General features: G+C 42.3%; 1 protein-coding gene across 2 annotated transcripts in view; it reads left to right on the forward strand.

Annotated features, from left to right (window-relative positions):
- Positions 1–24,373, forward strand: part of LOC306975708 (protein jagged-2-like) — a 90,252-nt gene that overhangs the window by 25,753 nt on the left and 40,126 nt on the right. For both annotated transcript variants that reach the window (XM_079573378.1, XM_079573379.1), the window contains exons 3-5: positions 9,146–9,209; positions 18,979–19,233; positions 20,901–20,961. In XM_079573378.1, the coding sequence (XP_079429504.1) occupies positions 9,146–9,209; positions 18,979–19,233; positions 20,901–20,961 (380 nt within the window). The remainder of the gene's footprint in view (positions 1–9,145; positions 9,210–18,978; positions 19,234–20,900; positions 20,962–24,373) is intronic.

Here is a 24,373-nt window from a genome sequence, read left to right on the forward strand (position 1 = left end):
AGAAGACGACTCGCGGCAATTGTTTTGATCGTCGTCTTTAACTCTGTGAGGAAAAAAAACTAAAACAAACGGGATAGTTCAAGCTCATGTTTGTGATTGTGTTGGGTCACTTGTTGTGTTGATAACCACTGATCGAGAGCAAAAGTTCCGGCAGGGGTAGATAGGTTTTTGCTTGGTGGACGGCCAACAATCTTCATTATATAAAAGACCCAAGGGCCGAACCTGCCAATTTAGCCCAAAGTAAAGCACCACTTTCTACAAATGCTAGTGTTATACATCATACATGGTCTAAATGGGTGTTCTCTTTGGAAAACGTTGAAGTAATTGACAGTATTTCTCACATTCTAGTAGGGCTGGACCAAAAGTTATATTCCGATATATTTAGGTTGAATATCGATATGCGATATATATCACAATATTATAAATACAATTAGTTTTATTGAAAACTCTCTATGAAATGTAAACATTAACACTGTATAACAAAGCTCCGTAAGGTGCACATTTAAATAGAAACAAATATCTTAAATAGAAATGGCCTAGAAAATAAGAGTGCAATTTCCCCTGTTCGGCTTTACCCAATGTAATTTCTCATTTGAAAGCTAAGACCTACAGCACTGATGTAAATGGATCTTTTTCCTTGTGTTGTTGTCACTTATTAGGTGTTCTTTTTCTTCACCTTTTTGTCTCTTTTTTGTTATTCGTTCGTCACATTTTTGTTGCACTTTCTTCTCGATTTGTCGCTATTTTGACGTTTTATTTTTTCCAGAAGCTTTTAGATTTGAATAAAGCCAAACTGTGCTCAGTTCATGTGGGAGTTAAGAGGTTAAGAGATAACAAAATAAAGTGCTCTGTTTAAGAATAAGTAACTTTTTTTTTTCTTTTTTAATCAGCTTGTTCCTTTTTGTTAACTTAATATCTTATCTGAATTTCAAATATCCCGATATACGCGATATCTCACTCAAAAATATATCGATATATCTTAAATATCGATATATCGTCCAGCCTTACATTCTAGAGTATTTTAACTCTAGTAATGTTACTTTCTGATTTGGTTTGCATGACACTTGGCCTCTATGACGTTCCAGGATCGATTGTTTTATGGTTCCTGTTGGGTTTCCCCTGCAGATGGAACCATCGCTAACCAGAAAACCCCCCCAGGAACCATAAACAATCATTTATACTGGAGTGTCAAAGTACATAAACATTTGAAAGTATTTCCGTTTTCTGTAACTGAAGAGGTTTCAAGGTATTCTCCTCATCTCGTACAGGGACACTGGACGTCTCTCTGTGCCTTCTGATACAGCTGCAGTCAAATTGAGTGGTTTTCATATGGATTTACATATTAGCAGACGAGCTGAAAGGCAGAGATCCCGTATGCAAAACTCTCAAGTACTTTAGTGTTTTTGTTTAGTTTTGCTGCAGTCCTGTCTGTGCTCTGCTCGTCTGATTTCACTGGGAAAACGACCCCTTCAATGAGATGAATGACTTTAAATCACTTACAAATAAAGCTTCTTAACCTCTTAACCCCCCACGCCTTTCTTTTCCAGTTCAGCTTCACCTAAATCTAAAACTTTACAGCCTATAGGCCAGTGCAACGCCTCATTTGAAAGCTCAGACCAACAAAACTGATCTTTTTCCTTGCGTTTTCATTGCTTTTTTTGTTGCTCTTTTGTGGCTTTTTTGTTGCGTTTTCATGCTCGTTCTTGGCTCATTTTTGACGCTTTGTTCAAGAAGCTTTTAGATTTGGGTAAAGCTGAACTGGAGAAGATGTGGGGGTTAAGAGGTTAAAGGACTTATCTTACCAGAGGAGGGTTGCGGAGATGTTGCGGAGACGGCCAGTCACGGCAGCAGTCTGTTCACCACTCGGACTGACTGTACACGCACAAAGGGCCGGACTCTCGGCCTGGAGACTAGCTGGAGACTCGAGTCTCCGAGATGTCCCCTGGGCATAAGGCGAGTCTCCAGGTGTCATTTTTTCAAGTCTCCGCGTGGTCACTGCATGGTCTCCAAGAGGTCTCCGTGGTCTCAAGCATTTGTGGCAAAGTTGCGAACACTGTTTGTTGTTTCTGTGACGTCCCTGCAATGTCTCCCAGCCTATATGGACACTTGAAAAAGTCTGAATTTAAGTTTATGTTGAATTTGAGAGTTGATTTGAACTCAAATAAATGTTAATGCCAATGGAACCAGTATAAATCCTACTCGCAGTTAGACAAATTAACTTTTACTAAAAATATTTGTTTTTCACTTGAAATGATACAAAATGATCTGAATTAAGATAAATGTGCGATAAATGTGTCAATAAAAGGTTTTGTCTTATTTGAAACAAGACCAAATCTTAAACTTTAAATTAAATCTCTTAATTCAAGTAGATTTATGTCATTTCTTTGTTAAGATGATTTTTCTTTTTCCAGTGTTGGTCCTAATAACATTATATTCTAAAAGCTTTTATATATGCTGCATTTATATTCTGTTAAACTGATCCTAAATGCTGTATTTCTCTCCACATTACTGTTGATTAAAGCATTAAATGAACCTAAAGAGCGACCCGCCAGCTGCAAACCGCTGCATTAAAGCATGTTATTGGCCTTGCTGCTTCTATAAGTGCTCTCTCCGTGGCTCTGCTCCGTGTTTGTGTGAAACCGGACCCGGAGTTTTCATCAGGACCGCACTGTGCAATGAATACATTACACTTCAATGTAAATTGGCTCAAACCGCCTCATAGGAGACGATTAGGAGGACCGGGCTCAGGGCTGGGCACCGTTACATCTTTTTCCAACACCGGCACTTTAATGATGCTTGGTTTACGATACCGATGCCTGAACGATGCTATTTCCGATACCTATACTGACAAAAGTACCGAGCAATAATGTGTGGAAGCTCTGCAAATCCACAATATCAGGTTCATCTCCAATGAGAAGGGAATCTTATTTGTAAAGCGCTTTTCATTCACCCCAGGCTGATGGTGCTACATTTATAGCCACAGTTTCCCCTGGGGCAGACTGACAGAAGCGAGGCTGCTCACATCTGCACCAACGGTCCCTCCGACCACCACCAACCACTCACACATATTGGGTGAAGTGTCTTGCCCAAGGACACAACGACAGTCTGCACCCGCAGGAGCCGGGATTCAAACCCCTGACCTTCCGATCATGAGGCGACCCGCTCTGCCGTCTGCACCACTGTCGCCCCCAATGTCAAGAAATGTGTAGAAAAATGGGGAATAATTTGAGGAAAAAATAGGGTAAAAGGTTTGAGGAGAAATCGTGTAAAAAAAATAAGGAAAAAAATGGGGGAAAAATTTGAAAAAATGCGAAAAATGGTTGAAAATATTAGTGATAAAAAATTAGCAAAAATTAGGGAAAATAAATAAAAATTGAAAAAAAATAATTGGAAAAAAATATATATATTATAATTGGGAAAAAAAATAGGAAAAATAATAAATTGGCCAAAAATAGGGAAAATGTGGAACAATGCAAAAAAAAATGGGGATGATATTAATAATAAAAAATGACAAAAAATAAAGAAAACATTGGGAAAACAAAAACATGGAGATGAAAGTAAGAAAAATAATAATACAAAAAAAATAAGAAGATGAAATTGGGAAATAATAGGGGGAAAATGTGGGAAAATGCACACAATTGGAGGAAAATAGGGAAAATATTAGTAATAAAAAATGAGGGAAAAATTGGGAAGAAAATCATTTATTTGAGCTGAAACAATCAAATCACGTCCTTTAATTCTGTCCCTGGACCAACAGCTTCAAACTTCATCTAAAGATATGAGATGTTTTACCTGCCGGTGCCGTACTGGTGCTGTTTAACGGTCCCGGCCCTAAACAGGTGAGCAGGAAAGTCCCAGCAGCTCCCTCCCCGCTCTCACCTGCGCCCGTTTCCCAGGCCGAGCGCATTTCTCCGGCTCGTCCCTCATTTGAATAACAGCCCTGAACCTGCCGCCTGTGAACGCAGCCTACAGCAAACTCCAGCGACTTGTAACGACACGGCGCCGCTCCTCCTGACTCACCAAACGCTCCCTCAAAACCTGCGCTTTAGACCTCAAAAACAAAGACGCCCAGCAGCCTGCCCTGTCATAAGCCCCCTGCCCCTGTAATACCCGGACAGGAGGAGAGGAGGGGGGGGGGGCATGGGAACACACAGCTGCTCCGGCGGGGGGAATGTTTGACCAAGAGGAGAGGAGAAAATACTGACGCACCTGAAAAAATCCAAACTCTGCGACGGCGGAAAGTAGGCCACGCTCGCTGAGGGTCAGATGAGGTCAGCGGCTGGGAAATTCAAAACACTCGCCATGTGCAGGCGGCGCTGTGTGGGCTGCGGAAAGAGAGACTCTAGGAATCAGGAGAAGGTTTGATGGATCCGTTAGCAATGCACTTCCCCTATTGCCGTTAGCATTAGCGACGATCAAACATCCCAGATTATGAACCATCCAGATGTTTTTCAGCCGTTGTCGACCTATGTCAAAGCCAGGATATGCAAGATATGGAACTTTTTAATATGATGTATGATATTGCAATGATGATACTGTGTTATTGCGATATTTTACTAAACCATTTCAACGCGATATGGGTCATTCCGACTAAACACAAATCGCAAGTAACTCGTTTTTCAGCAAAGTGTGTCAAAAGAGGACTGAAAAAACACTATATCTGGACCTGAACTTAAAGGGACTATACAGAGTTTAACCTCTTCACTCCCGCCTGAACCGAGAGGATCTTTTTCCTCACGTCACTAGATTTTATTCCATCATTTTTTTGTTGGGTGTTCGACTCATTTTTGTAACTTTTTTGTCATTTATTTGGTCATTTTTGGTCATATTTTTGCCATTTTTCCGTCAATTTTTATCACATTTTTGTCATTTTTTTTTTAGCATTTTGTCACATTTTTGTCATTTTTGTCAATTTTTTGTTATTTTTTTGTCCATTTTTTTTTCATTTTTTTGTCATTTTTTTTGTCATTTTTTGTCACATTTTTGTCATTTTTTCGTAATTTTTTTTTTTAGCACATTTTTGTCATTTTTTTGGGTAATTTTTGCCAATTTTTTTTTATTTTTTGGTCAATTTTTTATCACATTTTTGTCTTTTTTTTTAGCATTTTGTCACATTTTTGTCATTTTTTTGGTCATTTTTTGTCACATTTTGTCATTTTTTTGGTCATTTTTTTGGTCATTTTTTGTCACATTTTGTCATTTTTTCGTAGTTTTTTAAATCAAATTTTTGTCATTTTTTTGTGACATTTTTCCCACTTTTTCATCAATTTTTCGTCACTTTTTTGTCAATGTTTTCTAACTTTTTTGCCACATTTCCATCATTGTTTTCGTCTCAGTTTTGTTGCTATTTTCACAGCTTTTTCCCAGAAGCTTTTGGATTGGGGTAAAGCCAAACTGGAGAAAATGTGCTCGGTTCAGGCGGGAGTTAAGGGGTTAAAAATGCTAAAATGAAGTATTTTCCTCCCCCTACATGTTCCAACAATGTCCAAAGGTGTAGAATGAGCCCAGACCTATATTGACCACAACTGCCTCTAAAATCCTGCACTGTCACTCAAAAAGTAATATAGAAGCTGCAGTTACACGTATGACCTGAGGTGGCAGTAGTGAGTATAAAATGGCTAACTTGCATCTAGCCCCTTTAAGTAGGAAATGTTTGATGAAAACTGAACATTTACACATTTATAAGTTCAGTGCAGTGTTTTTGGCTTTTTTTTGCATCACCAAGTATGTTTTTTTTGCGATATATTGTGCAGCCCTAGTCAAAGCTTGATTAGAAATCCTTTATCCATGTACAGATCTTTGGAGATTTTACTTTGGGAAAGAATTGAAGTCAATCAGATACAGATACACATCCATGGGCCACGAAACATCCATGCTTTTTTCTTTTGCTTTGTCCGGGGCAGCAGATCCAGGAACGCCTCCCCCAGCTGTTCCACACCAGGCCACAGAGACACGGTCCCCCCAGCACCATCATAGTGAGGGTTAGGGGTGGTCCAGGCATGTCCTATTGGGAGGAGGCCTCAGGGAAGACCCAGGACACACTGGAGGGACTATGTCTCTGTGGCCTGGTGAAGCCTCAGGGTCCCCCAGGAACAGCTGGAGGGGGTGTGCGAGGACAGGGGAGTCTGGGCATCTCTGCTCAGACTACTGTGACCCGGCCCCGGATAAAGCAGGAGAAAATAACTGGTTGGAAGTTAAGTATACCATATGTGCGGCCCCTCAGTTTTTTCTGGGTCACAACCTGCAGAGTTAGTGTCTAAGTCAGTGGTTTTCAGCGGGTACGACATCAGGACCCCCAGGATAACAAGACATGACCCAAATAAGACTTGAACTTGAAGAAAATAACGTAAATGAGTGTATTTTCCTCCAAAAGGATCGTTGATAAACTACCCGTTTTAACAGACACAGGTAGTGATTTGACTTTTTCTGTACTATTTATTAAAATAAATGTTTTCGGGAAACTTTGAATACTCTGCTTGAAGACCTTCATGGCCTCAAGTCTGTCCCTGTATCTGCCCCAAAGCCCAGTTCAGCAGAGGTTGATGTTGATGAGTTTTCAATGGCAGTAAACACTCACTCTGAGCGTGCCCGTGTGTGTTCTTGTACTCACGACATTGTGAGGACCAGTGTGAGTTTTTAACAGAGGGAGGACATTTTTGGAAAGTGAGGACATTTTGGGTGGGCCTCACTTCTTTGAAGGACTGTTTGAGGGTCAAGATGAGGTTTTAGTCTTTAGTCTTAGGGTTAGAATTGGGTTTAGACTAGGGTCAGGATTAGGGTTAGGGGGTTTAGGGTTCAGGGTTAGGGTCTGGGTAATACATTACGTCTATGAGTGTCCTCACTAAGATAGAATTACAAACGTATGTGTGTGTGTGTGTGTTCTTGTACTTACGATATTGTGAGGACCAGTTTAAGTTTTTAACCAACAGAGTGAGGACATTTTTGTAAAGTGAGGACATTTTGGGTGGTCCTCACTTATTTGAAGGACTGTTTGAGGGTCAAGATGAGGTTTTAGGGTTAGGGTTAGAATTGGGTTTAGATTAAGGTTAGGGGCTTAGGGTTCAGGGTTAGGGTCTGGGTAATACATTATGTCTATGAGTGTCCTCACTTAGATAGAATTACAAACGCGTGTGTGTGTTCTTGGACTTATGACATTGTGAGGACCAGTTTAAGTTTTTAACCAAAAGAGTGAGGACATTTCTGTAAAGTGAAGACATTTTGGGTGGTCCTCACTTATTTGAAGGACTGTTTGAGGGTCACGATGGGGTTTTAGGGTTAGGGTTAGAATGGATTATGATTATGGTTAGGGTTAGGATTAAGGTTAGGGTTAGGCGCTCAGGGTTAGATTCTGGTTAATACATTATGTCTATGAGTGTCCTCACTAAGATAGCAGTACAGGATTGTGTGTGTGTGTGTGTGTGTGCGGGTGAATGTTTAGCAGCAGCGACAGCGGCGGTGGCGCAGGTGAAGCCAGCCCCGAGGTAACGATTGACACATCTGTGAGAAACGACGCTTTCCCACAGTTTGACTCGATGTTACTCATCCAACTCTCACTCTCTGTCACATCATACAACAAATCTGCATTTTCATCAGGTAAAGTCAGACAACGTCATGCCGCTCTAAAACTGACTTTGTTGTGGCTGATTATGATGAGACTAATTTAGACTTTAATGATCTTTATTAGATCTTTTTGTGTTCACGCTTTAGTCATGCTTTTAAGCGTGTTGTTTTTCAGGCTTAGACATGGTTTTGGCACAATTGAGTCATATTTAGGCTTATTTATGAACTTTTTATGACCTGATTTGATCTTGATCTAGGCTGCGCTGGAAGAAATGGCATCTTGTCTTGTGTAAATGGCCTGAAATGCATTTGAATAAATTATGCTGGTTTTGAGGAGGCCGATGGAACAAGCACTAATTTGCTGTAAAGTAAATAAATGAGCAACAACAGAACTGGAAATGTGACAAAATCCTGAGGCAGAATAAATCATTCTTGTTCCACTGGCAATAAGACTCAAAATCAGCATAACTCAAGCACTTTTAAGACATTTTTACATAAGATAAGAGAGCTTTATTTTGTGAACGGGGTCATAAAGGGGGGGGGGACTTACTTGTAAGCAGACAATATTTCATGCCGCTGGGATTATTTTCCTTTCGCAGGGCTCAAAAACAAACAGCGCTGTGTGATGATGTCATCAGGCCACGCCGTTCAGTTTGCTTGCGCAGGTGTGAGGGCTGGCCAGCAGGGGGCAGGTGTGAAACAGAGACGTCTCCTTAATCGAGGCAAACTTGAAATCATTTGTACTTTTATGACTGTTCAGAAAACAGAAAATATTCAGCATAGTTTTTTGATTAATAAAAAAATAAAACAAAGACAGACTTTTTTTTTAAAGGCAACAAATAATCGTTTGAATAATCGTGATTTCAATTGTGACCACAATAATCGTGATTATTATTTTTTCAATAATCGAGCAGCTCTATGAAAATGTGACAAAAATAGCATCGAAATCAACTAAACCTGATAACAAAAAGAAGGAAGAAGCTTAGATGAGTTTTGTAGGTCTTAGCTTTCAAATGAGGCGCTGCCCCGGCCAAAACTGGAGAAAATGTGCCCAGTTAAGGTGGGGGTTAAGGGGTTAATACGCAGCAAAAGCTAAAGACAAAAAAAGTAACTAAAAGCAATAAACATGCGACAAAAAAGCTACTATCAGTTTTGTAGGTCTTAGCTTTCAAATGTGGCGCAACACTGGCCTATTTTAGATTTGGGTAAAGCTGAACTGGAGAAAATGCCTGGTTAATGCCGGAATACTAATGCAAAAAATATGTAAGTAAATCGGTGCATGTTTCACTAACATCTGCAAGTGTTCCATCAAAACGAGGAATGTGAAAAAGAAAATTGGAAACGACTTATGCACAATTTCTGCCATAACTGCTGTGTTTAAGAGCATTTTTGTTTAATTAATGAATAAAAAGCGTCATGCCGAGTCTCCTCACGCTCGCCGGTGACTGATTAAACTGGATGTTGTTTTTGTGGAGCTTGTGCCGAGTCTCCTGTCGTACGACGTGTGCCGCCCGTCATGTAAAGACGCTAATGTTTCCCGCTTTTAGCCTGACCTCTGACCTCTGACCCTTCGCTGTGTTTTCAGAGAGCCTTCACCGTGATCGTGGAGGCCTGGGACCGGGACAACGGGACGCACAGCAACAGCGCAGGTCAGACCACACAGACACACACACACACACACAAACACACAAACACACAAACACACAAACACACAAACACACAAACACACAAACACACAAACAGTGGGCGGGGCCTGTGGGTTTTTGATCGATAAGGGAAGGGCTGCACGATGGTATCACATTTGTTTAGGTACTACTGGTATCAAAGGCAGGTACATGAAATAGTATTATATCTTTAGGGACAAAATTTTGATGCTCTGGCCCTCAAGATGGTTTTGAGAAATAACTTTACACAAACCGAGCGATCGAGTCTCTCTGTAAATCTCTTAAGCCCCACCTGAACCGAGCACTTTTTCTCCAGTTTTGGCTTTACCCAAATCTAAAGGCTTGAAAAAAGTGTCAAAATAGGATGAAAAAGCAACAAAAAACTACGAAAAAACAAAACAAAAGTTACAATCAGTTTTGTTGGTCTTAGCTTTCAAATGAAGCACTGCCCTATCGGCCCGTAAACTCCGGTCCAGAAGCCGAACTAGAATGTAAGATTTGACTTTACTTAAAGGGACTATACGGAGTTTAAAAATGTTACAACTAAGTATTTTCCTCCCCCTACATGTTCCAGCCATGTCCTAATGTGTAGAATGAGCTCAGACTTCTTCACCTCTAACATCCTGCACTGTCACTCTAAAAGGTGTTACTTCAGGTCTGAAGTGCCGTCATGCAGTTGCGGGTAAGACCTGAGGTGGCAGTAGTGAGTACAAAAATGACCAACTTGCATCTAGACCCTTTAAAAGCCGCATTTGGAAAAACATGTGCATTTTCTCCAGTTCAGCCATAGGCAAATCTAAAAGCTTCTTAACTGGAGCCTATAGGCCAGTGTAACATCTCATTTGAAAGCTAAGACCTTCAACACTGGTATAAATCATCTAATAATAATAATGCACTGGTTTTATTTAGCACTTTTCACTCAAAGACGCTTTACATTGCATTATTCATTCACTCCATACTTTGGGGGTGGTAAGCAGCTGCCCTGGGGTAGACTGACGGAAGCGAGGCAACCAGTCTGCGCCATCGGCCCCTCCGACCACCACTCACTCATCTCGTTCTCGTCGCTATTTCGACGCTTTCTTTCTTGAAGCTTTTAGATTTGGGTAAAGACAAACTGGGGAGAATGTGATCGGTTAAGAGGTTAAAGTATCGGTGAACAGAATGTAAGAGGTTTGTGTGAAAGGTGTGTCTACGTTCATGATGCTTAATCGTAACTCGTAATCGATCAATATGAGAGAAGGAAACGTGATGAATGATTATCACGTTTCGTCCAGGCCTTTTATCAGTTTCCGACAAAACCGTGACAAACCAACTCCTGTTTCGCCTTAAATCCTTTGAAATACTTTTAAGACGACGACCAGGCCCCGGTTCTTTGAGATGCAGATGATCCTGCAGCTGATTCCGCGCAGATGGAGCAGCAAAGTGAAGACTCGTTTTGCCCAGATTCCCGTTGACTACACGCATTAAAACTGACGGAACCTTTTATTCCGTGTGGTAAACTGGGACAAAATCTGAAACAGAATAGAGAAAAATCGAACTTGCTCTTCCCAAAGCCGGTCCATCCCTGTGCCACACCGGCAGCAAAAATGCGCGGAATCCTCCCGACTGCGGCGCGCTCTCCAGGTCTTAATCAGGAGCAGGCTGTGTCTGAATGTGGATTGCGATGCTTGTTGCTTGACCTGGCAGCCCTTCAAAGAGCAGGCACCTCTGGCACCGGGAGCCCGTCCCGATCCCGGGGCAGGACGGAGCTTGTCGCTGACGTCACCGAGTTTCTCCCCGAATCGCGGAAATCCCACAGGAACCGAAACCTAGCCTCGGCTGTTTATGTAATCGCTCACGGGAATTACATGCCTTTTTATGGCGGCGCGGGTCCAAAAGCGTGCGATGGAGGCCCGCCTCGAAACCAAGAGTGCAGCCGGGGGTGAAACAGAGGTCTGAAGAGGCATTCTGCAGATCGGCGGCTCCAGAATCCTTCACACCAAAGCACCGCCGCGTTAAATGTTTCCCCCGCCAGGCCCAGATCGAGTCAGAAAGTTCTCCTCGCCCCTAAATCCTCGTTTACGATACAGTACCGTCAATGTCATCACTACCTGGAGGCAGGAAGTGAAGCAGCGGAAAGAGGACTGCAGAATAGGGGTAGGCGGGACGGTTTTCCTCAGGGGCCGAAGCTTGGCCCAAATTAAAACCCAGTGTTGTTCATGATGTGCTTCCTAATATGGGGATTGGGGGGGGGGCGCCCTCGAGGAAATTTGTAAGTATTGTCAGCATTTTTGGGCACTTTAAAGGGGCTAGATGCAAGTTGGCCATTTTATGCTCACTACTGCCACCTCAGGTCATACGTGTAACTGCAGGTTCTATATTAAGCTCGTGCATGACGGCACTTCGGACCCAAAGTAGCACATTTTTGAGTGACAGTGCAGGATTTTAGAGGCAGTTGTGGTGAATAGATTTGGGCTCACTCTACACATTAGGACATGGCTGGAAAATATATCATTTTAACATTTTAAATCGGTATAGTCCCTTTAACAGGTACTTGGTCCCAGATTTGTGGATGAAAATGTCTCATCTTGGGGGGGGACCTATGTTGGAGGGCCAGATTTTGCCCCCGATCCTGCCTGCCCCAGCTGTAGAGACTAGGGTTGCAAAGGGGCCACAAAGTCTAGATACATTTTCAGGAAGTTTCCAGAAACCTTCAATGGGAACTTAAGCTAGTAGATTTGGGGAATATTCAAAACTCACAAAATGCTTGATTCCACATGATATTGTTGCATTTTAGTTGAATGAACTAATGAGCGAACTATTAGTTTAGCCCACTCATTATGTTTTGAACCATGAGGTGCACTTTCCATATGGTCATAGCGTTGTCGGCCTGCTGCAGCTGGGATTGGCTCACTGGATCACTGTGCTGACTGTTGTTATCAGGTTGTTGTACATTGTTATTGTCTCCAACCACATTCATGAAATTATGATGGGGTGGGAACTTATAAGTTTACTTCCTCCCACTCCGAGTTTATGGACAGTATTTGGTTGTAAATGCTGCACATGTTAATGTAAAACCGGAATAATCAATCAATCAGTCATATCAACAAAACATGATCATCTTTCCTTAACTTAAATTGCAGAGTGCTCTTTAAGTGGTGGGACAAATGGCTAGTTTTATATCAGGATTTTCTTTGATACCACTGTGATTGGTTAAAGTCACCTGTCACAAACTCAGATCATGGCAAACAATCACCAGCAGACACAGAGCTGCAAAACACTATAGGACGATCTGCACAGACTGACACACGGCACAGGCTTAAAACGATAATGTAGTGATACTGCACAAACTTGGTGGATGTACGCAAGTGTGCCATACCGCCTTGTGGCCATACCGCCTTTGCTCTGCCCGATCCCGTCAGACCTCGGAACCTCGGAACTAAGCAGGGAAGGGCCGGGCAGGACTTGGATGGGAGACCGTTTGGGAAACACCAGGAAGCCTAGTGCATGTAGTGAGTGAGTGGTTGGTGGTGGCTGATGTGCGCAGACTGGCTGCCTCACTTATCATCACCGAGTATGGAGGGAATGAATAATGCACCAAATTGTGAAGCGACTTTGAGCGTCTGGAAAAGCGCTATATAAGACTAATGCATTATTATTATTATTAAGATGGACACCCACATGGAATGAATCGATTCCATTTCCTCTCTTTACAACCTTCAGGTGTGTTCACTCCCTGTTAAATCCCATTCAAAATGTCCGATATTGAAAATTTGTGGAATAGAAACTAGCTTAAGTATAAAAGTTACACATTTAAAAAGTCCTGTGGTGTGTTTGGATGCAAGAACAGGAGGAACAACCTTTGGGAAAACTAACAACAACAGCAACTCATCTTTACTTTGACATCAACGGCTGCAATGGAGTGACACTGTATAGCATAGAAATAAGAAAGGAGAAGAGTCCAATGTATTTTTCCTATAGCCGTTAGCATTAGCCTCAAACATCAGAAATGATGAACAATCCAGATGTTTTCAGCTGTTGTCAACCATCAACCACATTAGGCGAGGTCAAAGCCTTCATTAGTGTATGTATAAACCTCATGTCATTTTACTTTCTGGGAGAATTAGAGCATAAAAGAATCCTCTGAGCTAAATGCTGACTCAAGTTCACTTAAGTTTCTCCTTTATGTGGGTCTGAAACACACCCAGTGGCCACTAAACATCATCTTATAATATGGTAATGATAAAGAAACCTCAGAAATGATGTAAATGCCATGAAGCGGACGTTCTTTAGCATAGGGCCTGGCTTCACCCACGCAGCAGCATCGTGCACTGTTGGGTCCGGGCCGACTGAAGCGATATCTTTAAACTCTTGTGCTGAATAAGCCGCTCGGCGTTTCCTCATAAACCCTGTGAGGCGGTCGCGCCCGGGTCTTCACACGCCGCGGCCCCGTTGGCTTCGATCACAGCGGATTCTGCACACACTCGACGACATCGCAGCCAGAGCCGCGATAGGGCGATAGGGAGTGTGACCGTCATAGGAGATGGTCATGTTTCTGCAGACGGGACAACGGGCCAAATGATAAACTTACAGATGGACAAGCATAACTGCGAACACTAAGGCGAGACGCTGCAGGCGGATGAGGGGAAATACACTTAGAGATATCAGTTTGAGAGGTTTGCTGTAGATATTGCATTGTCATTTTAGGTTTTCATATAGAAGTAAGCCGTTAAAGATTTTTTCAGATGAGATGTTGATTGTTATATGCCTTGCTTTATGGGGTTTAAAATTCATTCAAGAATTAGATATTGAAAAAGCCCTCTGAAAAATCCTTCAAAATCTTGTGAAGTCCAAGTCTGTTGTGTGGAGATGTTGTTGCAAAAGTGGAATGAAAACCTCGCTTGGAGAAATGGTTTAAAGTCTACGTATGCTTGCGTCCGTCCCCGTGGACTTTGGCGGCTGGATTACAGAGTGTTGTGAGGGGGATTCCGTGCATACCAAACATGTCAAGCTCTCTGACAGCGCGTGTGGTTCACATTCACGCCTACTTTGCCACATAAAACACCAAAATGGAGTAGTCTGCTGAAGTGCATGAGCAGGAGAGACCTTCTGCCTTCCCCTGTCACCCCCCAAGGAGCGAATCCACACGGCTCAACGAGTTACTTTCTGTAACTGCAGTTCTCAGAAAGTGCATGGTCTAAAACAAATGACTGTTCTCAGTAAGATAGATATAACCAGTCAGGTGCAATCTTATTTGTATAGCACTTGAGTCACTCTCAAAGGGGGTTCATTCACTCCAGGCTGATGGTGCTACATTTGGAGCCACAGTTTCCACTTGGGGCAGAGTGACAGAAGCGAGGCTGCTCACATCTGCGCCAACGGTCCCTCCGACCACCCAACGCCTGTTTGTGAGTGGTTGGTGGTGAAGTGTCTTTCTCAAGGACACAACGACAGTCTGCACCTGCAGGAGTCGGGATTCGAACCCCCGACTAGGGCTGCACGATATTGAAGTGACTTGCGCTATGTGATGTGGCTGTGCAATATCGCGATAACGATATTATTGCGATTTTTCACCAAACACGATATGTTCCATTTTTTCCGCAAATTGTGTCAAAAGAAGACTTAAAAAACACCCAATCAGGACCAAAACAAGGGTAAAATTTACCAAAGCTAGTAAATGTTAAACTAAAACTGAACTTTTACACATGATTTCAATGCATGAGTTTGAGTTTGCAAAAAAAAATGGGTCGATCTCAGTCAGATGAAGGCTATGGTGATGATGCTATATATTGTGGCTTCTCGCGATACGGATATTGCAACAGCTAATATCGCGATACGATATTTTTTGTGCAGCCCTACCCCCGACCATCAAATCATGAGACGACCCGCCCTACCGTCTGCCCCACTGTCGCCCCTCAGATATTTGTTTTCCAGTTTTGTCCTGCACTACTGTAACTCTTTTGACCGCAAACGGGTTGGCTCTTTGTCGATTGGCCTTGGCCTCGCACTCCAGGGCCCCTTAGTGGACTTTTGCTTAGGGCCTCAGAAAGGGATGTTTAGGGGGAAAACTAGTAAAAAATTACAAAATGTACAGTATTTTATTTGCACTTTTAACCATGTCATGACCTATCCCGTCATCCTGTTAACTTTGGTCGTTTCTTGGTCTGATTGGTCTTTCTGGGAGTGTGTTTATCACGGCGCCTTCGATCTGTGAAAAAGTACATTCAGCTGCATCTTGGTCCTCTAAAACCATATTTCCTTCTGTACAACATCTTAAACATCTGTTGTCAGACGGTTTTATGATTTTTACATTTCCGTCCCCCCTCATTCACCCCGCGCTCCGCCCCTCCTCTAGTTCAGACCCATTCTTCAGTAAAATCGCGTCGTTTCCACGGCGAGGGGAGTGTCCCGCTGCCATTATGCTGCAGAAACGCTGGCTTTGGGCCCCCGGCAATTATAACCCTGAGATAAATCAGGCTTTCAAAGCGGAGCGGCGGGTGATGTCATGATCAGAGGCGCGTTCGAACACATCGAGCGGCGCTGGACATTTCAGCGATGCCTCGAACTCCTGGAGGATGAGGCTCATGGCTGCAAAAAACGAGGGCAACACCTGGCGAAGCAGCTGCTCATCTCCAAAGCAAAGCCGTGCCCTGATAAACAAACCTCGGAGCTCGATCGGAACAAGTTCAATCTAATATTGGTTTTACAGCTTTTTACCAATGTGGCGATGACGTCTTTCACAAAACAAACCAAAGCATGCATCTCCTTCTCAATGCAGAGTTATCGTTCATGAGTCGGATGGTGGAGGAGATAAAACTGTTCTTGTGGCGGGAGGTCTGGGTGGACCGTAGCCTCCTGCCTGAGGGGAGGGGGGTGAAGAGTCTGTGTCCAGGGTGAGAAGGGTCAGCCTTCCGTGTATAGAAGTGGAACATCCTCAACTCACCCAGTCCAGTCGGCGGTTTAGTGTCACTGCTATGAATACTTCCTGGATGAATGAGAGCCTTCACAAACATACTGCAAAGAGAGTGCAGTATTGGGATCACACAAAATCAGTATCATTTCAGTTAATAATACTAAAATGCATTGGTTTTATATAGCGCTTTTCTGGACACTCATTGTTTGTTCACTCCATACTTGCTGGCGGTAAGCTACTATTGTAGCCACAGCTGCCCTGGGATAGAATGACGGAAGCGAGGCAACCAGTTTGCGCCATCAGCCCCTCCGACCACCACCAACCACTCACACCCAAACGGTCTCCCATCCAAGTACCGACCAGGTCCTTTGTGCTTAGCCTCCAAGGTCTGAGCAAGAGATCGTATAAAACATAAAACAAATAAAAACATGTACAGAACAGTAAGACTATAACGAAATCATTACGTTGATGCACCTAAAAACAGCTCTTTGGGACTAAAACATGATGAGTCGTTCATGAGATTATGTTGACGAGACAAAAATGGGAGAAAGTGGTTTCTCAAACTCAGTGTTTGCATCACACCCACGACTCGCTCCATCTGGAATATGTGGCAGGAAGTATTTTGGTCACTTGGCCATAACAAATAGTAAACATAGTAAATCAGCTAAAATTCCTTCTGTAATCATGATCTGACTGACTGAATATACAAAGAGCTTTGGTGCCCACAGTCTTCAGTAGGGCTGGGAACCTCCGATACCTCATGATTCCATACACAATACATGGCTCACGATAACGATAATCTCATGATACGCCGATATTACGATAATCGATACTCGTTACTTTTAACCTTCAATTTAACATACTACATATTATTTAACATTTACATGTCGTTCCATGTGCTTTGTGCCCTTTTTCCGTGTGTATAAATGATTCCTGACTTACACACTGAAAATGAGTCTATAGATCTGTCAGTGACTAAATAAACAAGAAACCACTGTCCTATTTCAAAAGAAATCAATCAACCCCAAATTAAACTTATTTAAATTATTGTTTTTTTTATAATTATAAAGTAATATAATGTATATATAATGTGTGACAGTGTTGGGTCCAAGTGCAGCCCTCTGCTGACTGAATACTTGATCATTATTGGCCTCTATTGACTGAAAACACTGGGGCACTGCTGCCTCATGAATATGCATGACCTCACCCATTAACATTAATTCATTGGCATCGTGTTGTCCCACAAAATGTCACGATATATCGGAAAATTGATATTTAGTCTCCAGTTCTGTGTGAGGTGCAGCCGGGCGCAGCAGTGCATTGTGGGTCATGGAGTTTAACAGTGGTTCCCGATGCGTCGTCCTGCTGCTCTGGGATTGTTTCCGCTTTGCTTCGTCGCGGCGTCGAGCTGAACTTCCTCGTGATCACGTCTGATTTGTTTGTTCTTTCTCCAGACACTTTTTTGGACTAAATCCTCCGAGCGATTCCAAAACAGGAACCAGGAAGTGCCACTCACAAAAGAGTTGTTGTGTCTTTGCAAAGTCTGACCTCCAAATAGACGTGTGATGCTGTTAGGAGAATGTTTTTAAGAATCCTGCTTGTTCCATATTCACTCAACTTAACAGCAAATTACTTTAAAACTCTCCTTCAGCTCCGACCATCAAGTCCTGTCTCATTAAATCTGTGTTAGCTTTGGGAGTGATCTATCGCCTCCGTTATTATGACGTCTATGCTTTTTTATGCACTCACTCCATTCACACAGGCTTCCTGGTGTTTCCAAACGGTCTCCCATCCAAGTCCTGACCAGGCCCCTCCTGCTTAGCTTCAGAGATCTGACGGGATCAGGCAGAGCAAAGCCTCACTTAGCATGTTAGCATGTTACAATGTTGTTCTGTCATAGAAAACAGGCCTGGAGCTGTGTTTGTAGCCACTTCACATCTTTGATTGATCTTTGAATCTTCCCCAGTGGCTCCCAAAAAGCTCCTCCTGAAGTCCTACGTGTCCAACTAAATCAAATGCTCAGATGATTATTATAAGGAAGCCTAATAAGTAAATAGAACAAGATACTGACAGTACTTAAAAGGGGTGTTTTCTCCCCCCCCACTCATTTTCGGACTGCCTAATCGAAAATGTGCAAAAGGTAAAACATTCATTCATTCATTCATTCAAATGCTTGAGATATAAACTCTTTTGTCACACACATAGACATATATATATATACACATTGTACAACATGAAGTGAAATGTTCTTGAATTATATTGGAAGAAACAAAAGACAAAAGTGTATAGTGAGAACAAAATTGGGGGGACAATTGGGAAAAATGCTGAATGTGTTTTTTTCTGGCCAAATGTAGTTTGTTCAGGATTATCTTTTTGAGCGACGAAACAGTGTGACTTAAACAGACTAGAGGCAGGTTGGTCATTTTATACTCACTACTGCCACCTCAGGTCTTATGCGTAGCTGCAGGTTATACATTAAACTTATGCATGACAGTACTTCGGACCCGAATTAACACCTTTTTGAGTATTTTAGAGGCAGTTGTGGTGAACAGGTCTGGGCTCATTCTACACATTAGGACATTACTGGAACATGTAGGGGGAGGAAAATAGTTACTTGCTATAGTTACTAAAGTCTGTATAGTCCCTTCAAGATGCACATTTCTGTATATTTCTGATGGATTACAAGAATATCGCGTCATCATTGAGTCTCCCCAAAAATATTGAGACATTCATATTTGTCAATATCGCCCAGACGACCTCTCCAGGTCTTAATCTTGTCACAGGTAAATTCATGACTTGATGCTTTTGAATCCCCCACAGACTTTGTTTTATGAATTTCTATTTGATCGTGTGTGTTTCCAGATGAGGAGCTGCTGATCGAGCGCAGCATCCACAGAGGGATGGTGACGCCGGGCGAGGAGCGGCAGACGGTGGAATACAAGACCGCCACCTTCTCCCTGGAGTACAGCCTGAGGGTTCGCTGCGACGAGCACTACTACGGCCCCAAGTGCAACAAGGTCTGCCGGCCGCGGGACGACTACTTCGGACACTACGTCTGCGACCAGAACGGGCGGCCGGAGTGTCGGGACGGCTGGGAGGGAGAGGCCTGCAAGACCGGTGAGGACCAACGTCTGACGCTCTGCTCTGTAGTGCTACTGTTAGACATATTAACACATTTCATCAGAATTCAAGGGAAACATTAGAATCAGACTAATATGGAAGCCCGATTCCACCATGTTAAAAAATAAAAGCTCAACAGGAAGTCGAATTACGAGATTTCAAGTCATAATTCTGTGTTTAAATCTCAAAATTACAAGTTTAAATCTCAAAATTACGAGTTTAAATCTCGAAATTACGACTTTTAAAGCTCAGAATTAGGAGTTTTTAAGATCCGTGATCATAGACGTTGGCACAGTGCGGCAGAACCACCGGTGCAGATGTAAACAGTCATGGAAGATTCGCTTCATCATGTTGTGAACCGGAGCTACAGCAACTCTGAGACTTATACAAAGACACACAGAAGTGTTTTGTTTTACCTCAACACCCAGGATTAAAAACGGCGACAAGAAAACGTATCCACGATAGGAATGTGTGTAGGCCTTGATGATGCGCGAGCATTCCCAAAGCTAATGCTACGAGCTGCAGTTCTGCTGGTTGATTTTGTAGTTTATTACTCACATTTCATGTATAATTGGCCGTAGCCGATTGTTTAGCGCCCGGAGCTAACTAGCTTCTTAGCAGCTCTTGCAGCTAGCTCCAATAATGGATCTTGTGGAATTAAGTATTACGCACTAATAACGTCAATAAAGCCGTAACCACATAAAGCAGCCTTGAAGATTATCACACACTGAGTCGGGATTGACGCATTTGTGGTTAATTGCAGACTTTTTATCAACAATGAGGCCGATTGCACATGCTAGCCGGGCTAACCTAGACTAGCCATTGTCCACTGGCATCGCCTTTTTATCAAGTGTATGGGCTAGAATACTGGGTAGACCATGGAGGGTCCATAAGACATGGCAGAGGCATAAAGGGACAGGTTTGCCCAAAATATCAGCATTTCAGGCATGATACGATTCCAAGATACGGCTACACTTTATTTTCAGCTCCGTCAGTGCAGCCGGATCAAGCTCCACAGTTCAGACCACATCAGTCAGGAAAGAGAACGGCATCAACATCGGAATTTTCAAAGTAAAATAGTGCTGATGTCTATGATCACGGATCTTAAAAACTCTTAATTCCGGGTTTAAATCTCAAAATTACGAGTTTTAAAAGTCATAATTTTGAGATTTAAACACAGAATTATGACTTTAAATCTCGGAATTTCGACTTCCTGTTGGGCTTTTATTTTCAAACATGGCGGAAACGGGCTTCCATAGACTAAAGCTAAATAAAATGTAGATAATGAATTTTTAAATTTGGGAAAAAAAGGGTAAATATTTATGTCAGTAATATACAGCAGAAGTTTAAATTGTTTTCCCCTATTGACCTGCAGTGTCTCAATGAAAATGAAAACATGTTGTTAATTATCTGAATTGCAAAGTTGCACAAAATTTCAAACTTTAAAGAGTCGACAAAATCTTGGACTAAAACTAAAAGCCATTTGTGTCAAAAAAGTAAATAGAAACATGTCAAACTTCGCAATCCTCCCCTGCCTCTGCTTTATTGTTCTACATTTATGGCGTTATTTCTGAATCTGGAATGTCAGAAATGTTTGGAATCTCATTGAGGATGCAGAGAGGCCATTTTTATCTAATAGTTTCTGCTTGTGTTTCCTTCCTCAGCCATCTGTAAACCAGGCTGCTCCGCTTTCCACGGGACCTGCAAAGCGCCGGGCGAGTGCAAGTAAGTCCAATGTCTTTGAGGAAGCAAAACTAGGACTAAACCAAGACTAAACCAAGACTAAACCAAGACTAAACCAAGATTAAACCAAGACTAAACCAAGACTAAACCAAGACTAGACCTGACGCACAGCAAAATTAAACCTGGACTAAACTGTTTAATCTTCAAGCCAAGGCAGGACGACCAAAGGAAGAAACGTTGCTCTCAAATCTAAATAAAGCCTTCACGTTTGCAAAAGTCTGGTTTGGCCAGTGGGACCCGCACCGCGCGTTGAGAACCGCTTAACTTTCCACACTTACTCCTCGTATCTGCCCCCATCTCTGTCCGCAGCCATTGTCCTCCTTCCTGCTTCTGTGAGTCAACAAACCGTGGTATTTTCCCCGCGTTTCCGACATGTGACCCCCCCCCGTCTTCAAAACATGAGCCCGAGCTGCGAAAATAAAAGACCCGCAGGAGCTTAAAGGGCTCCATGCGTCTACTGGAGCCTCTGTTATTGACTTAAATATACTTTATACTAAGGTAAAAGTACGTGTCACGTTTTGTTCTTGCAATTGCTTTTGGATACTGGAACTGAATTCATAGCTGAGCACCTCAAAACCTTCTTTGGTTCAGGAAGTAGATTTTGACTTTATTGATTCACAACAGAAGTCGCTCAAGTAGGAATTTTAGAAACAGAAGCTTGGGATATAATATTTAAGCATAAACAGTGCTGATGCATATGTGAAAATTTGGGAATATGTAGTTCACGTATAAAATATAAGAAGAGGGTGATATATATTTGAATTATAGAATATTCAGTGTATTACATCATGCATATTAAGGAGGATGTTGTGCATATTAATGAGGCTAAGGTTCCACTGTTTTCAAGGTCAATAATGTTCAAGTCGTCAGTACAGTAGAGGCACTCGTACTAAACACTGTCATTCAAATATATATTTTATAAATGAGATTAAATTAATTGTCTTCATCTTGTTGACTATTTAAATGTGAATTAAGTGGTGCCACTGACACCAGACGGTCAATCGGCTCATTTTTTTTTTTTTTTTACCTTTATTGAACCAGGATAGTCCCACTGAGATTAAGAATCTCTTTTTCAGGGGAGTCCTGGCCCCACAGGGGAATCTATTTTACATGTTTTTAGTGGTAGGGGAAACCGGAGTACCCGGAGGAAACCTACACAGGCACGGGGAGAACATGCAAACTCCACACAGAAAGGCCCCGTCCAGTTGGTAATCGAACCTGGGACCTCACGAGCGCTAACTTCCCCTCTGGGGCCAGGACTCCCCTGAAAAAGAGATTCTTAATCTCAGTGCGACCATCCTGGTTAAATAAAGGTAAATAAAAATAAAATATAACTGCTTTAGCGCATTATTCAAGAGAAAAGAGAACAATGTACTGCAAAACCAGTGTTAATCATATAAACTATGGAGCATGTTGTTGTTTAGAAAGTAACAATGTTAACAAAGAAATTGCATATGTTTCCTTAAGATCATGACATATCGTTATGTTATTTAGTGCAATATATCGATTATTGCATCGTTATTGTGAGCCGTATACCGTGAATCATATCAAATCTGGCATGAATGTCTCCTGTGACGTTCACTGAGGCAGAGGAGTTGTAAGAGTTAGTTGCCGAAGGAGCTCCTTTGCCTCTGCAGGATCGTCCATGAAGGAGAGCAGTTTGTCCAGTGTCTTCCTGCCTCTTAAAGTCACAGTTTTCTCCAGCCGGCCGCCGATGACCGGTCCAGCTCTGCCGGTAGATGCCTCTTTTGATGGCATTGCTGCTCCAGCAGACCACAGCGAAGTGCAGGGGTTGTGCTTTCAGAGCAGCGAGAAGAAGTAGAAGCAAGCTAGCAAACAGTCCCATTCATTTATCCCATAGACTTTTCAAAACATGAATTGATTGAAGACTTTAAAGACGTGATAAGGGGGAATGTGGAAACAATACAATTTCTAATGTCCTTTTCAAACAAAGCTTTTCTGTGGCATTATGAGGTCTTCAATAATAATAAAGTATATCGAGCCTCTTTTCCTTTTCAAACAGTCTATGGGAAAATGAAAAGGATTTTTGCTTTTACTTCTAGAGCAGGTTTCAAGTTGGGGCTGTAAAATAAATGTCCAGATTAATAAACTGCTCCAGAAACTCAATCTCCCGTCCATATATTTTGGTAGCGCGGTGCAGTTTTCCCTTCCCAGGCCGGGCCCTCATGTCCTCTTCCGTCAGGGCGGCTTGTTTTGGCTGCCGCGGGCCCAGTGGAAGTGCTTTGGGGCTGGGTGAAGGGCCGGGTGTGGGTGAGAGTACCTCCATCGGTCCTGGGGGCTCCTCTCTTATCGCTGTTCTCAGGGTGGTCCCGAAAAAAAACAACTCCACGCTCCGTCACTGACAGCTGCACTTTTGCCGGGGGCTTATCGCTGATGTCTAATGGATAAATGTGCGAAAATACTCACAATAAACGCCAAGGCGGAGGAGAATGTGGAGCGGAGGTGGGGTGTTTTGGCGGGGGGCGGCTGAGCTGTGACATGAGGATAAAGCCACTGTTGTTTTGCTTCTGTTAATACATTTAGATTAGAGGACTTCACCTTTTAATCTTTAATGGTTATAAACAGTTAATTGTTTGTTGGGTCACCACTTTTCTCTTCAACATTATTGTATTTTAAGATGAGCCTTTATTGATCTCACAATGGAGATCAATTTTATGTTTTCATGTAACATTTTTATGCATAAAAATGTCCATAATTGGCAATATTTTCAGCAACGAAATCTAATTAATGGATAAACCCAGATTTAAATGTGTGGTTTTATTTTGTTGCTACATTAGCAATTATTTAGAGGATTTGGGATCTTGGTTAGTTTTTGAAAGAGCTAGTTATAAGTGATAAAAAATCTCAAAATCAAATGTTGCCTTGTTTTTTGGGTTCAAAGATCAAATCGGGCTGGGAATTAAATATTCAAAGAAATCCCTCTGAAAAACATTTAAAATATTGTCAAGGCCATGCCTGGAAAGTTTGGAGACTGTAGGAGCTGCTACAGTGGAACAAAACCTACTTTTGAGAAAACAAAGCCAAATGCACATGCACTAAACCAGCGTCTGTCTGCCAGAAAGGAAATTACCATATTTGGATTATAGCGCCATCTTGAGCACCTTTTGTGGATATAAAATATATAAATATTTGGTGAATAAATACACATGGGAAGCCGGCTGATGCGGCGTGATGATGTAGTTACCTCCCAGAAGGGATGCAAAGATACCAGTATCCGGTATCGGGCCGATACCACATACTCGTACTCATTCATGAGGTCCCGATACCAGAAACCGATACCACTTGACATGTGGCCAGCGCTCCTACAGGACGCAGCTCCACTGAGGAGAGAAGATAACAACAAACTGGACGATTGTTTAGTGTAAATACAATA

This window comes from Gobius niger (assembly GCF_951799975.1).
Source record: "Gobius niger genome assembly, chromosome: 16".
NCBI lineage: Eukaryota > Metazoa > Chordata > Actinopteri > Gobiiformes > Gobiidae > Gobius > Gobius niger.